This window comes from Antennarius striatus, chromosome 7 (assembly GCF_040054535.1).
Source record: "Antennarius striatus isolate MH-2024 chromosome 7, ASM4005453v1, whole genome shotgun sequence".
In the NCBI taxonomy this organism is placed as follows: Eukaryota; Metazoa; Chordata; class Actinopteri; order Lophiiformes; family Antennariidae; genus Antennarius; species Antennarius striatus.
The window spans coordinates 19,997,768-20,013,177 of NC_090782.1; the positions used below are offsets into that span (position 1 = coordinate 19,997,768).

A 15,410-nucleotide genomic window follows, 5' to 3' on the forward strand; every position below is an offset into this window, starting at 1 on the left:
TGTGTGTGTGTGTGTGTGTGTGTGTGTGTGTGTGTGTGTGTGTGTGTGTGTGTGTGTGTGTGATATAATACATTTTTTTGATTGGTATGAGATAAACTGAAAAATAGAAGAAATGAGAATTTCCAATCCTATAAATGAGAGCATCACAATATTCATTCACAACAGCCAAACTGAACATTATATAACCTTACCGGTTTATAGGGGAGTGACTGTAGTTGAGTACAAACAAAGGGTTAATGTTTTATATTGTTAAATACATGAAGTCGTAATGCCTTATCGTCAAATGTCAGATGAACATTTTTTGGTCTTTTTGATGCTGCTGGTCGGTTTTGCTTCAGCTGTGGTTTTCTTTGGAGGAGCCTGTGGTGTCACTGGCTGTGGGGGAAGTGGTGAGGCTTCCTTCATTTCTGCAATAATAAAACATTAATCATGCACATGCTTCAGTACTGCCCTGCTTCTTCGCTATCTCTGTTATAAGGTCGTTTTAGGTACCTTCAGTACTTGCGCGCTCCAGACTGGGGCGACCCTGCAGCTGCCTCTCCAGGTCACAAATCTTGTGCATCGCCGCTTGCAGAGCGTCTTCAGCCTCCGAGGCTCGCTGCTCAGCACTCTGGACCCGCAGCTCTGAATCACTGACAGATACATGGAAGGAAATCAACGCAGATGTCCTCTGCACGTCCACAACTGAGTTGTGGTTTAAAATCTCTGAACAACCGCATAACTTTGGCTGATCCTTTGATACGTGCTGAAAACATTTTCCACGTTTGAAATGTTCTGTTTTGCTCATTATGAGCTGTAAAACAAAAGAATGAATGACCCATCATGGTGGTAATTGCTACTAATGCTATCTGGTTACCTCCAGTTACTTCCCAGATCCACTACTTTGCCTGCAGCTAAATTAATTCTTGGTTAGCAAATGTTTAAATATTGTTTATGTCATCTTTATTCACTAAATATGCAATTTATAATAACGCATAATATAATATAATAATGCAATTTCCTCCGGGATTAATAAAGTATCTATCTATCTATCTATCTATCTATCTATCTATCTATCTATCTATCTATCTATCTATCTATCTATCTATCTATCTATCTATCTATCTATCTATCTATCTATCTATCTATCTATCTATCTATCCATCTGTCTAAATAGTATGAGCCACCAAGTAAAATGGATGTGTTAATATATTTTCTTTCTCCAGCCCTTGTTTTGACACTTTGATTCCTGTGGGTTAAAAGAAAACAGCAGAAAACAAGAAGTGAGGTTCAAACTCTGGGGTTAGAGAGTCAACCTACTGCAGTTCCTGCTGCAGTAATCCGACTGTGGTGAGATCGCTGAAAGCTCTCTGGGCTCCATCGGTCACTGGAGACACCACCAGCACCTCAGTCTGACAGACAGGTGTTTGGAGAGACAGACAGGCAGTTTGTTCAATCCCATATGAAAGTGAACAACAGTAACATTGAGCATGAGTGTGTGTGTGTGTGTGTGTGTGTGTGTGTGTGTGTGTGTGTGTGTGTGTGTGTGTGTGTGTGTGTGTGCGTGTGCGTGTGTGTGTGTGTGTGTGTGTGTGTGTGAGATCCAGTTGTCTGACCCCATTCAGGTGGATTTTTTTCTCGCCCAACGATTTCTGCACAATGTTTCCATCAAAGCCAATCAGCTGCACTGAAGGGCTTTCAGGAACCGTCACCTGCTCCTGTAAGACAGAAACGCTGTTCAGTTTTAGGTTGTTGTGTTGGCAGAGATGTACAACAATCACCTGAAGCAGGCTGTTCTCCTTTGATAAGACCACTTTGTAAACTCTTCTATTTTATCTATTAATGTTCTGTTAATTTCTCCGGATTTCGATGTTTTGGGTTGTTTTTTTTTAACAGACAGCAAATAATTTATCATTTACGTTTATATACCTGAGAAGCTTCTCGGTCTATTTCATGTTGTTCAACAGTGTCCTGTAGCGAAACACAAAAAACATCATCACTGCTGTCTTCGTACTTTTCATGCAAGTATAAATATAATAGAGAAGGAAACTTCTCACCAGAGTGTTCAGCCTGTCTGCTGCAGAGGCCAGGACATCACAGCTGGAGGTGTCAGCCAGTCTGTCAGCCTTCAGTCTCAACAAAAGGGTTATACAGGCCTGCTCCCAATCAATACACTCCCTCTGAGGACGAGCATGAACATGTAACCCTGTTAAAATTTATTCATTTTAATTAATAATTTCCTGAATTAAATAATAACTTAGATAATCAATATAAATTAATAACTTTAAAAAGGTTAAAATATTATTAAATATAAATATACGGTAATATTTAAAGTTAAAAATATTAATTATTTTTGTGAAGAGAAATGTTATGTTCATGTGTTAACTACTCTGCTTATGTTAAAATATTTGGTGATGTTTTGAATATGCATTTATGTTTATATTTCTTTGAGTTTTGGGGAACGACCGCATTACATCCTGGGTCAAAGGACACAGGGGCGAGCGAGTGAGAGAGCGCCAATTTAATGAGGGGAGAGACGCGCGACCAGGTGTGTGTGATCAGTGTGTGACTGGTATGTGATTAGTGTGTCGTTAGTGGTTAGTTGGTGTGTGGTGACTGAGTGACTAGTGGGAGTGAGGTAGTGATGGGTAGATGAAGCCTCATGAAGCATAGAAGCCTTTCATCCCAATCGGTTCACAGTGGTTCGGAGCTTCATGAGGTACGAAATCTACTAGATGCTAAAATATCAGGTGGCATGAGTTTGAAGTGTGCGGCATTTTGCAGAAAGCCTGTTAATAAAACTGTCGGCAAAAAAAAGAAGTATGCAAAACATGTATAGTTTAGTGATTATAATATATATATGTATATATATGTACCACAATTTGTTCCGGAAGGCTGTTCGAATAGCTATTTGTTCAAATTCCAAATACAATTTTCCCATTATTCCCATTTTCCCATTATTCCCATTTCCAATTATGTAAATGGTCTTAATCCGTTCCAAGACGCTAGAAAATTACCTGTTCTGGTAATTCAACATGTTATGTCATTTATATATCAAATTGTATAGTAATGAAACATGTCAAAGAAATGTAAAAGAAAGAAGCAAACATGAGAAAGAAATCTGGTTAGCCCAAGATGCAAGTTATCGTCGTCTTTGGGACTAATGTTTACGGTACCATAACTCGTACCATAGGCAAGGGAACGCAAATTAAGTGAAAAATTATTGAATACAGTGAGGGGAGCGTGGTTGGGGTTGGGACAATGATTGTGTTTCTGTAACATTTAGGTATAGCCAGTGATTATGTTTTGTGACATCATTGGTTTGTATTTAGAAACATTTTCTCCACTGTGGCGTGTTCTATTTCCTGAATCTCCTAAACTGACTCTCTCCACACTATCAATACCTCGCTCCAGAATATATCCAACACCATCCAATTCCCTTACTGTCTCCACACTATCTGACCACAACTCTCCACCAAACAACCACATTCTGAATGGAGTGGGATCGCTTTATATCGGTGTTGGAGCGCGTCTCGCTTGCCGAATCAGTCACGTGGTATATCGGCCGCGTCGCGGGAGCGTCGATACGGAAGACACGTCCGATGCCTCGCTGCCGTCATCACTTACAAGCTCCTCCCATCGATGAAGCGAGCCTCGATTCGCGCTTCGCGGGAACGCCCCTCTCCTGATCGGCACACGCTTCGGAGCTCCGATCCCCAGCGTCACATCACTGGAGTGAGGAGGTTTTGTTTGTGGAAGATATTTAATGCAAGAGTTCAACCCGAACTCTCGGAAAAAGGACAAACGTGGACAATAGTTTTTATAAGCGTGAGTGGATTACTTTACGCCGAAACTGAAACCAGAAACCGAAACTTTTACCTGAAAGGTGAAGCAGCCATTTGTTTGAGGCTACACCGCACATAGCGACGTTCGGCCCGCAACTGTTGCATTGTTTAAGTTGAACTGCCTTTAATGCTGTTTTGTTATATTGGGCCCTTAGTTTGTTAATGTGTTTATACAGTATATTGCCTATTGAGCTGTGCTTTTTGTTGTTTGATATTGAAGTATATATGATTTTCTACCTTAAGTAAACTTATTTTTATAAAACAGTTTATTGGTGTTTGTGTTTATTGATCGAGGTATCAATTTAAGTTTGAATTAAATAATTAAGTTGAAGTTAAAATAAAGATTAAAATTAAGAGAAGCCTAAGAAAATATACTATAGAAACCCATATTAAATAAAGAACACAGGTTAGCCACCTCTCGCTAATAGAGAAACCACTCTAGAGAGGCAGTACAGACACACACCCAGATACTTTCATCATTTGTTTGTTGGTTTGTCTGCAAGATCACATAAAAGCTTTAAAATAATGAAAATTGAGCAATATTAGCCACGTATATTTGGGGCTGGGTTCAACAAACATGTTCTATTTGATTAAATAATAAACTAGATGGACCAGATTTGATTTCATACAAGGCATTTATATAAATCATCACTGTGAAATGCTACTTCATTCAGCCCTAATATACATAAGAAGAACTCTGATTTTTCACTTTTTTCATCAAAACATTGTTCACCTGCAGCTTTTTGCACTCATTCATCTTGTGTTCGTTTTCAGTTTCATTAACGTTCTGGAGAACTTGCTCCTCCAGAATCAGCTTGATGGAGCTGGAATCAGAAGGAAACTGTAAATAAATTCTTCTCTCCCAAAAACTTTCATTGTCATTATTACATTAATTTGTGCAGGTAAGCAGGTCATCGCCACCCTCTTTTGTGAGATAACAATATTTACTAGGTGCTAATTGTAGTTAATGCAGCTGCTGTAACATGTGAAAGGCTAACTATACCTTGTGATATATGTAGAGAAGTTGTTCAGTTTTCCCGCCAGCATCTTGGCGCTGTCATCCAGCGTCTGCAGTGAGATGTGATGACCCTGGTCTGGCTTCTGGTCGTGATCGGGCACCATGAGGAGCAACAGCTCCAACATCCAGCGGGTCTGAGCCATGTGAATGGATCCGACCTGGTGAGACAGAAGCACTGAATGAGCCGATGAGCCATAATGAAACTCCCATCATTATATTTTATCAGCACTCACCTCCTCACCGAGCCTCTGACTCTCACCATCAGTGAAGCTCGACAGGTTGGTGATGAACTTCTGCACTTGTTTAAACGCATTTTCTATTTCGATGCTGTTCCAACAAGAACACAACAGAAATGAGTGGGTATCTGGACAATAATTAAAATTCAATTTTTGAATTTCTAATTCAAATGCAGACTTGCTCATTAAAAAAACTATCAATGACTGAGATCAGTGAAGCACAAACCTGATTAAAATGATAAAAACCATATACTTCAAACACATTTAATGGACCACGTTATATAATTACATCGTTATTTGTTACTCTGTTGATGAAAGATTGATCAATTTTAAATGTTAGTTCATCAACTGGATCTATGCACATTTCAATAAAGCTAATACAGAATACTGTGCTATCTTCACAAACCGTCAGCAATTTCCACACAAGTACCTGATAAATGAAGTATGTTCGTTTTTTTAAATGATTATTTTCAACCATGGAAATATTGATTAGTGATGGTCACTGAATGAAAAACCCACGGTGTGTCAGGCTCATTTTTGTCCTTTCCATCCTCCGTCTGCAGGTGGGAGACGTTCTGCAAAGCCTTTTCAGTCAAACTCTGCCAGCTGCACAGCGTCGTCTCTAGCTTCGGCCAGTCGGAGGCAGACAACTTTTCTGGTTGACCAATCAGTTTACCAAGCTTGGAGACCCAAGACTCCATCATCCCATGAAGTGAGGAGATCTGTCTGTGAGTCCCTGAAACATGTCTGGAATCAGTTTCAACACACCTTTACAACATAACAAACACATTATGACGCTCACTCAGGTGATTTTGCAGCCATAAGAAATATCCATGTAGGTCGCTGCGGAGCAAAAACTAAAGCATTACCATATTTTAATTAAATCAAATGTGTCTCTGTGACCAATCACCATCCTCTCCACTGACTCGCATGTCCAGGTGTTTGAAGATCTCAGACAGGACCTGGTCCAACTCTCTTACGTCCTGCTGGCCTGCAGGGGGGTCTCCATCAGGAGAAGGGTGTCTTCTGAACAGTTGAAAGCTCATGTTCAGCCATGTTTTCTGGACACGGTCAAGCTTGCCCAGAGTCTCCTGGCAGCACAGAAGTTTCTCGCCCTGGTAGCGCTCACACAGGAGGGCCATCGTCTGCAAAGAAGCAGCACATAGAGGATTTCCCCTTGACTGGACATGCTTTATCACCCAAATATTAACAATCTAAATGAGCACAGACAAGGTGAACGCTGTTATTTGAGACAAGAATGTGTTGAGAGACAAGAAGTAGATGCACTTATCTTACATCTGACCACTCCTTCAGATCGGTGTGAATCTCTTCCAGGGACGTTTTCTCATATTTTGGGTCAGAACACCTTAAAATACAGAAAGATTTTGTCAATATTGACACTATAATCAAATTTTCCAGAACATTCTATCACAAATTCAGTCCAACATCTTAACTATCACCTAAACATGGAATAATGTCTCGTTTGTTCTGACTTGTTCTGTGTGGTGCAGAAATCGAGCCACTTGGCGATTCCTCGCTGGATGACACCGAGCTGTTCACACTGAGCGTGCTCAGATTTCTTCATCTGGGACATAAAAGTCATCAGATGCTCTTTCCATTGGTCGGTAAACTCCACGATGCTGTTCATGTCTGCCGTGTCCTGCGGAAGGATGGTCACTATCATCACACAGCTCAACCGCCAGCAACATGGACAAAAAGTCATCTGGATTTCGACGATCAGTTCAGACGAGGGAAACGCATCTCTACCTTTGACGTGAGATGAAGGACGACATGCTCTGCTGTCTTGGACCAGCTCTGCTTGATGACATGTAGCTGACTGACAAGCTGCAGCTTCTTCACACTGATCACCTGACGATCACAGAAAAGCCCACTGAACTCATAGATCATAGTACAAGTATGAGTTTGAGTACATGCTTCCACTTTTCTAGCTTGGGCTAGGAGCCATGAATACTCCACTTTGGGATATTCCTCTCTCTCATCCAAAAATAAACTCAGGTATCCATTTATATATCAATATAACGGCACACCACTTTCATATGAAAAGCGTGCCGTCGTTGACTGAATCACGACTCACACACCTTGAGGGCGAGGCTGAAGGTGACCTGACTCCAGTAGTCTCTTTCCTCTGTCAGCTGGAGCAGCTGAGCCTCCAGTCGACCTCTCTGCAGTTCGTACAGCTCGTGGTAACCCTGCATGACACTGAAAGCAGCCCTTCCTCACTACAATGACTGAACAGCTGCATATCAGAGGGAACACTTATTTCAGACTCCACACAATCCAATTTTAAAGGTACTGTATAATTAAAAATGCACTTTCTTGAAATAATATTCATGCTGTTGGATTTTGGAATATAGCTGGATGTAAATGAGTGCTCGTCCAGTCCTGTCAGGGACTGACTCGGAGTTTGTGTGCGTCTGCTCCAGCGCCTCAGCCAGCCGTTGGTGAGCATGCTTGGCTTGCTGAGAAACAAAGGCTTCCTGGTCTCTGATTCTGGATAGTTCCCTGTGCAGAAGATGCACAACAACTGTTTGGCTGCTATGATGTTCATTTTTCACATTTTTGTATTCTTGAAATAGAACCCCTTTACAAACATGACCTGCATACATGCTGAGCTGCTGCATGGACGTCCTGATGCGGTGGATCTCCTCGGTGAGCCGGCGGTCCACAGCCCGTTGCGCCACTGCCTCAGTGTGCAAAGCCTTCAGACAGGAGGGGATTCGCTCAAGCAGGGACTGGTAGCGCTGCCTGGCAAATGAAAACACATCAAAATGTGTTTCAGAGGAAAATTCAGGCAAGAAAAGTTTAAATCTGAATGGAGCATTTACAACTAAGTCTCCATCATCTACATCAAACTGGTTTCATTCATGAAATCCTGAGGTTCCAGCGTCCGGTATGAGTGCTCTTCTGATGGAATGGCTGCTGACCTGACTTTGGCGAGCAGCTGTCCTCTCTCAGCGCAGTTCACGCTGACCTGCCTGATCACCTCATGGAAAACAACGTTGTAGATATTTTGCTCCACCTGCACCAGCTCCAGCAGCCCTTCTATCTGGAAATGTTCAGATGGACATTTCATGGCACAGTTTGCTTCACTTCTGTAATTATATTTCAGAATATTTCTTAAGTCATGTGCATTTTTTATTTCAAAATGTAGCACCAGAATGTTGCCATGGAGACATAGATCGGCCTACCGTAAACGACTCTCTCTTACCTGGGAGAGTTCAGTCAGCTCCTCGCTCTTCTGATCGACCCCAGCCTTCAGCAGCATGTCATCCATCATCCTCATCAGTTGGATCACTTCCTGTCTGCCACTGGGCCTCCTGGACATCATACAGATGATTCAGCATCACTACACATTAGTGATGCTTTCCGGACGACATTCATACTTTCATAAAGTTTATCTTTATTAACACTAAACTCACAGGGAGGGGAAGACCCGTAACTTCTGCTCATCATCATACAGCTGCACAGTGAAAGCACTGAGGGACAGAAGCAACAGAGTTTAGAGACATCACAATGATTCCAAGAGGTGGTGAACAGTGAAGCAGACTCACTCCTCATAGACGTCAAGGCTCTGGAGTCCTTTATTTTTCACAATACGATATTCTTCTGGGACTAAAGTTTCTACGACACTGGATTCCTGAAAGAAGAAAAATGCTGTGATTATCATCCGAACCATTTATTAGGTCACCTGTGTTTGTGAATGACTCTTGACAACTTTTCTGGATCTTGCTTCAGTTCTTTACAGTCAGAGCAGTGATTCTGCGCTGTAGACGCCTCCGTCAGTCCGCCCCAGGGCAGCTGTGGCTACACACGTAGTTACCATCACCAAGAATGAATGAGGAATGAATGAATAATGGATCCGATGTAAAGCGCCATATAAAACGAATCCATTATTATGATTTGTACCTTTTGTAAAAGAGAATTTTCCTATCACCGAAGCAGCTCCAGCCTAACGTATCATTAAAATGCAAAACATGTCAAGGACACAGAGTTGAACGTTAGCTTACCCTTTTGAAGGAAATGCCAGCCCTGTTGGCATCTAACTGTTGATGTTGCCTTATTTAGAGGCATGTTATACTATTCATTTTGAATTGCTGTATTGAGTTGGCTTTTAGTATTCATTTTGTTTGAGAGTCTGCGTATGTGCCTATTTGATACTCAGCCTTATTTTATTCCTAAATTTTATTTATTTTATTTAACTATTTGTATTGCATTTTTGAGAAATGCACCTGGCCTGATTGGTTCGCTGATGTGCTTGGCCTTTATTTTGAATTTCATTCATAAAGCACACCTAACCAATAAAAATGCGGATTTCAAATATTCTCTTCTTGGTGCATTCTATCGATTAGTCATGCCCTAGAATTCAAATTCTTTATTTGGGGGGCCTTTGGCAGGTATGAAATTAAAATGTGATTAATTACATTAATTAATTACAAATCCTGTAATTACATTAATTTTCTTAACTGCCTGACAGCACTAGGTCAGAGGTACTCTCATACAGAAAAGCGCCGTACGTATTTATTTTCCCAAAGCTACACTGAATAGTGGCAAACAAGGAAGGTGTGTAAAAATGTGTAAAGTAGTCATATCATGTTAATTTTGTTTTAAGTTGTGTTAAAAACAGAAATTGTGGTTTGATATATTTGTGTCAGAAAGGGTCGCAAATTTAAAAGGTGGTGCAGCTCACTTTTGTGTCACAGGTGTCTTTCTTGTCAGTCAGCGGTGGGAGGGGTGTTGTCTTCTTCTGGGTCACCATTGCATCACACAGAAAGGAAATATCTCTGCATGGATTGCATACAGGATTAATTAATGTAAATAGATAAACATGTGTTACTGTAACTACTATTTCAAACTGTCTGTTTAATTCGCTCTTTGCAGAAATGCTTCAGTTGCAGCAACATTTTTAGCTGACCGGCCAGCTCCTGTCAGGGATGTTGGCTGCTCCAAGAAGTATTTGTACTTCTTACGTCCATGCTGGTGATACCAGACTGCATCTGGTCGTCTGATTCCGCAACCCTGATTAAAAAAACAAAAAAAACCCACCTCATCTTAAAAACACTGGTGTGTATGGTGCAACTTGAACCACACAGACATAAGGCTTGGATGTACCCTTCCGTGTCGATCGGTGTGCCCCAGTTTGTCCTTGCTGCAGACAGTGGATGCAAGGCTGACGAGCAGTTCCTCTGGGATGAGGTGGTTGATGACAGGAGGAAGCTGTGTATTTGTGCTTTGTGTTGGGATCTCTGCCATTTAAAAAAATAATTTACATGAAGATCATCACAACCTGGAATAAACAATATACTCAAATCTGAAATAGAATGTTCTTGTTGCAACTGGAAAAAAGAGTGTTCGCGGGAAAATGAAACTATCTGTAATCCGTGGGGTACTCTGTTAGTGTCCCACAAGAATATGAGTCATTCCATTAGTTTACAATAAACCTTTATTCTTTGTGGGGAATAGCACGTCTGACATCTAACTCATCTGACCTCAGGCTGGACACAGTGTACCTACAGTTTAGTGTCAACAATTCATCTAGAGGCCAGGATGTACATTGGATGTATTTCTGGATTAATTGGAAAGCCATGCAGACATGGGAAGACCTGAAGTATCTCTCAAATCTCATCAAAAGAAGCTCTTACACGATTACATATTTAAAGTATGCTTTTTCCTTAATTTGTCATTTTTATTGTAAGCACATATATGAATCTCATTTCTTGCATTTCGATTCTTATTATGATAACGTCCGTCTTTGTTTACTGCGAGACAAGATTCAGGCCAAAGGAAACTCATCTCAAGTCGGTGGACGTTGAATTTGTTTATATTGTTGTACAAGTGAGGCGGGGTGACGCCTTCTATACTGTTTAATGTAGCATTCGTTACCAGCGGGGCAGACTGCGAAGGTGAAGCTAGCCTCCCCCCGCTGACCGCGCAGTCAACTCACCTCCGGTGTCCGGTCCTCGGTCGGGCCTGGAAGAACCGGGCGCTGAAGTTGTTCTGAGGGACGCAGACATCCCGGAATCCCGATGGACACGTTACCGGAAAGTTATGTTGTTGATATTTGTACGAAGACGAACAAGACGACGAGCTGCTTTTGTTAGACAACCCTTTGAAATAATAGCTTGTCCACTCTCATCCGAGTGTCAACTTCCAGGTCGCGTTGCCTAGGAAACGCTTGACGCTACGAATGCTGTTCAATTTAGAAGCATCCGTAATATGTCGTAACAATAAAAAAATGTAAAAATAAATAAATAAAAACTTAAAATATATTTCGCTGAACCCAATTCCATCCATTAGTCACCTTTCTACTCTGCGTTTGAAAAAGTAGATCCCTCCCATGTGACGTCACTCCCCGGCTGTGCGCGAAGCTGTAGCACGCCGCGCTTGTGTGTGTGTGTGTGTGTGTGTGTGTGTGTGTGTGTGTGTGTGTGTGTGTGTGTGTGTGATGAAGACTCCTAATGGCGCTCCAGCGGGAGGACAAGTGAGCATCAAGTGGGTCTGGAGGAGACATCAGATGATTTGCGGCAGAAACAGACAGACCCGCTCAGAACAAGACCTCAACACAACAATCAGGATGATTTCCTGTCTTGATTATGGATTTAATTCGATGTCTTAATTTCTATTTCCCTACATTCTCTATTTTCATCTCATCACTGGTTGTGATAACTGGTAAGTAAACGCTGTTTTCATTTCACCTTTTTGCTTTTGTTGGCCTGTAACCTGGACTGTGTCGGTTTTATGTTGCATTCAAAACAATTTTAGTATAATAATTTTCAAAAAGATGTAAAACTTGAAGTTTTTTCTCAACTTTGTCTTGTGTTCCAACAAAGCCATGCCTGGAATATCAATTAAGAATGTGACATCATGGCCAAACATTTCCTTTCAAAGTGAAAGATGACAAAAACAACAATGGGGTGGGTTGGTGACCCATGTGGGAGGGGGTGGTTTGAGAATGAGATGGGTCAAAAAGGGGCAAGCCGCTATATGTGTCGGTGGTTGTAAAAATAACCCAACGATTGTGTGTCTTCTTATCGCCACTGAAACAAACAGACAGACAACATGCATCAGTCTGGGGACGTCAGGTTGTCCCACATGTGCTGATTGAGGGCGTCCAGATAGGACCAAACAAAGACCAGTGGGGTTCATTTGCATATGAAAAAGCCCCCACATGCTGTGGGAGGGGATGTGTGGATGACCAGAGCGAAAATAGATGACAGTTCTGGCCCTGAATCCTCTGAATCCTGACAGAGTTGTGAAAAATGAAAAGGAAATCTTCTCCATGGTCCTAAATACTTATCAGATGTTTGTGTAGACTTCACACTCAACTCTGCTGCTTCATGTCCCTGACTGATCGGATTTAGTGGCTGATCCCTGAAGGCCTGTAACAGATCATCACCACTCACATACATGAGCTCCAGGCCCAAACCTCCACATCAGAGTCTAGACATGTTTAAGCTACTTGTGGAGAAGTTTCTGTAAATCTAACAGACAGATGAAGATGGAGCATTAAGTATAATTGCGCTCTTCTCCATCTTTAGAGCCTACACTCAGACTGATTGCGCTCTTGAGGGATGATCACTGTGTGCGATTATCATCTGTGAAGAATATGACTGGAGGATCGCTGGTGATAATAATATTCAATCCGTTTTGCATGCGTCTTGCAGCACAACAATCTTGCACACTTGTCGGATGGATATCCATCCAATATCGCGGATGAACAGACATGATGCAGCCACGAGTGTTCAGTTTGAATCCTCATTTTGTGGCATCATTCCATTCGGGTCAGTGCTTCTGATCTGGTTCTGTTTATTCTGGATCAGGGATATTCTGGAGACGACTCAGTGTTGGCTGTTTGTGTTTGAGATGAAAAAGTGTTTCTAGGTGGAAACAGTCCCAGCAACTATTTTAACAACGTTAAATGGGTAATGTATAAGAACTGTCAGGAAGAAAGTGTTATTGATGATGAGATTAAGGTCCTAAAATGCATCTTGTTTTTGCACAAAAAAAGGAAAAGTTTTAACTTAAATTTCACAAAAAAAGTCCCCGAAAATCACAACAAATCATAAACAAAACACAATTTAAGTTGAGCAACATTCATGTAAACAACACAAACCAATGTTTGAGGCTTTTATCAAGTTTTCTATGATTTGACACCCTTTACTTTTCTGTCTTGTTAATGGAGGAGCTGAAGAGCTGATCCTTGAATTAGTATGTGCACCATGTTCTGACAGCCAGACTTAAACCCCAGAGCTCTGTTAGCATGGCATTAATGTCCTGCAGATTATAACACACTATAGAGTGTCAAGGAGTAAATGCCTCAAGTGTGCAGTTGGATGTTGTTACCATGGAAACAGATTGAACGCAGAAGCCAAACAGTGGAACTGATTACCATGGCAGGCTGCCATGATGCCTTGAGAGGCCATTAAATTTCAATCCCTTGTAACGGCGACTGCCGGTTATGTCAGCGCTATAAAAGAGCGTCATGGCTCATATGACCAAACAAAGTGAGTGCGTCTATTCACATCAATGCAAGATGCTTCATATCACACAGAGATAAAGTGAGTCAATCGCTCGCCTTATTTATTTTTAATTTGCAACAGTGAAAGAGAAACTAGAGGAGTCTGATGGTGCTGGAGAGAAAATCCTAAACAGTAATGGGGACACAACCAAATGCTAACTTAAATCCTTAACATGTAACTGTTTATCTTATTCTTAAACATGCAGAACACTTCCTTGGGGGGACCATAACGTTCTGATATGTGATCCTTTTTGCAGGTGCGTCCCCCAGCAGCCTGCCTTCAGCAGTGGATCAGTGCTCTCCAAACCCCTGCAGAAACAGGGCTCTCTGCAGACCCCGCGGCGATGGCTACTCGTGCTTCTGCGTGCCGGGGTTCCAGGGCGCCCACTGTCAGATTGATGTGAATGAGTGTGTGTCACAGCCCTGCAGAAATGGAGCTACCTGTGTGGACAGAGTGGGTCGTTTCTCCTGTGTGTGTTCTGCTGGATTCACCGGTGAGTGGACAGAGAGACCCAGGGCCTCCCAGGACCATCAGGAACAAACCCTGAACATGTTTAATGAATAGTATGAATAGTATTTTTATTTTTAAATGCTTCAAGTTTGTGGTTGTGCCCCTTTTTAAAGTCTAAGTCAAATATTGTCAACATTTAAATTTGTGGTCATCCGAAAGTACAGGTTTTAGATTTTTTTTTTTAATCCACAAGAAATATTTTTATCATTTCAAAACATGCAATGTCATCTGGTGACTCATGATTATTTTTTAGTAACAAAAGCTACTAGAAAAAAACCCCATAACTGATTCATTCAGTCCCATATTGGCAAGTGACATCACTTCTTTTTTTGTAACTCTTATCAACTAAAATAAAAAGAATGGTTCATTTCCTGGTGAGTTTCCCACCATGCACCTGTGCAGTGATCATGTTCAAACAGCGTCTTGATCTGCTACACCTGTGGCGGGTGGATTATCTCCATCAAGGGTAAATGCTCAGGGAAATTTAAAGTAAGTAAATGGTGAGTTTTTACAGTAATTAACATCTTCCTGCTTAGCATTGGGATACTAACACCCCATATTAGGGATATATTTATTAGATATGTTGTAGACAATATGCTGTTGTCAGGCTGTCTAACAACAGGCATTGTTGTAGGATAAAAGTCCAGACATGATCACAGCTGCTGGAATCTTTGTTCCTTCTGCCCCCGTCCTCCATCTGTGCCGCCGGCTCAGTCACCCTTTCACATCTGTGCTGCTTTCATGTTCTCAGGGGCCACTTGTGAGGTTCAGATTGATGAGTGTCAGTCACATCCATGTCTACATGGCAGCAGTTGCCACGACTACAGCGGTGGCTTCGCTTGCACCTGCACATCCGGTTTCCAAGGACACCGGTGTGAAATCGACATTGATGAATGCCGGGAGCAGCCATGCCAAAACGGGGCTCGGTGCATTGATGGGGTGGATAAGTGAGTATATCAGGGCCCCCGGTTTGCTGAAAAAAAAAAAAGGATTTCATCATTTTAGTGAAGCATTTTTTAGAATTTCAATGTTTTACACTTTTAAAAACTGACTGAAAGATAATTTTCAATAATCTAAGATATGTAATTTCTGCACCTTTGACTGTTTCAGCTACACATGTGACTGCTCTCTCACAGCATTCACTGGCTCTCACTGTGAGATCCCCTTACCAGCCTGCCACTCTGAACCCTGCTTCAACAGCGCCATCTGTCAGGACATTCAGGGGAACTACACCTGCGAATGCTGGCCAGGTAGATGAAACACAAGTTTGTAGTATTTAAAGGAT

General features: G+C 41.7%; 1 protein-coding gene across 1 annotated transcript; it reads right to left on the reverse strand.

Moving 5' to 3' along the window:
• Positions 1 to 139: 139 nt before the first annotated feature.
• axdnd1 (axonemal dynein light chain domain containing 1) lies at positions 140 to 11,209 on the reverse strand. Its single transcript, XM_068320165.1, has 25 exons — positions 11,041 to 11,209; positions 10,209 to 10,342; positions 10,012 to 10,115; positions 9,787 to 9,880; positions 8,651 to 8,736; positions 8,519 to 8,575; positions 8,308 to 8,416; positions 8,024 to 8,145; positions 7,704 to 7,844; positions 7,497 to 7,601; positions 7,178 to 7,298; positions 6,846 to 6,947; positions 6,572 to 6,738; positions 6,375 to 6,444; positions 5,989 to 6,223; positions 5,598 to 5,814; positions 5,076 to 5,169; positions 4,828 to 5,000; positions 4,558 to 4,648; positions 2,037 to 2,159; positions 1,909 to 1,950; positions 1,596 to 1,697; positions 1,300 to 1,391; positions 493 to 632; positions 140 to 407 (listed from the first exon to the last, which is right to left on the reverse strand). Exons 1-25 carry the CDS (start codon positions 11,108 to 11,110, stop codon positions 280 to 282), a joined length of 2,919 nt encoding a protein of 972 aa, XP_068176266.1. The 5' UTR covers positions 11,111 to 11,209; the 3' UTR covers positions 140 to 279.
• Between the last annotated feature and the right edge of the window lie 4,201 nt (positions 11,210 to 15,410).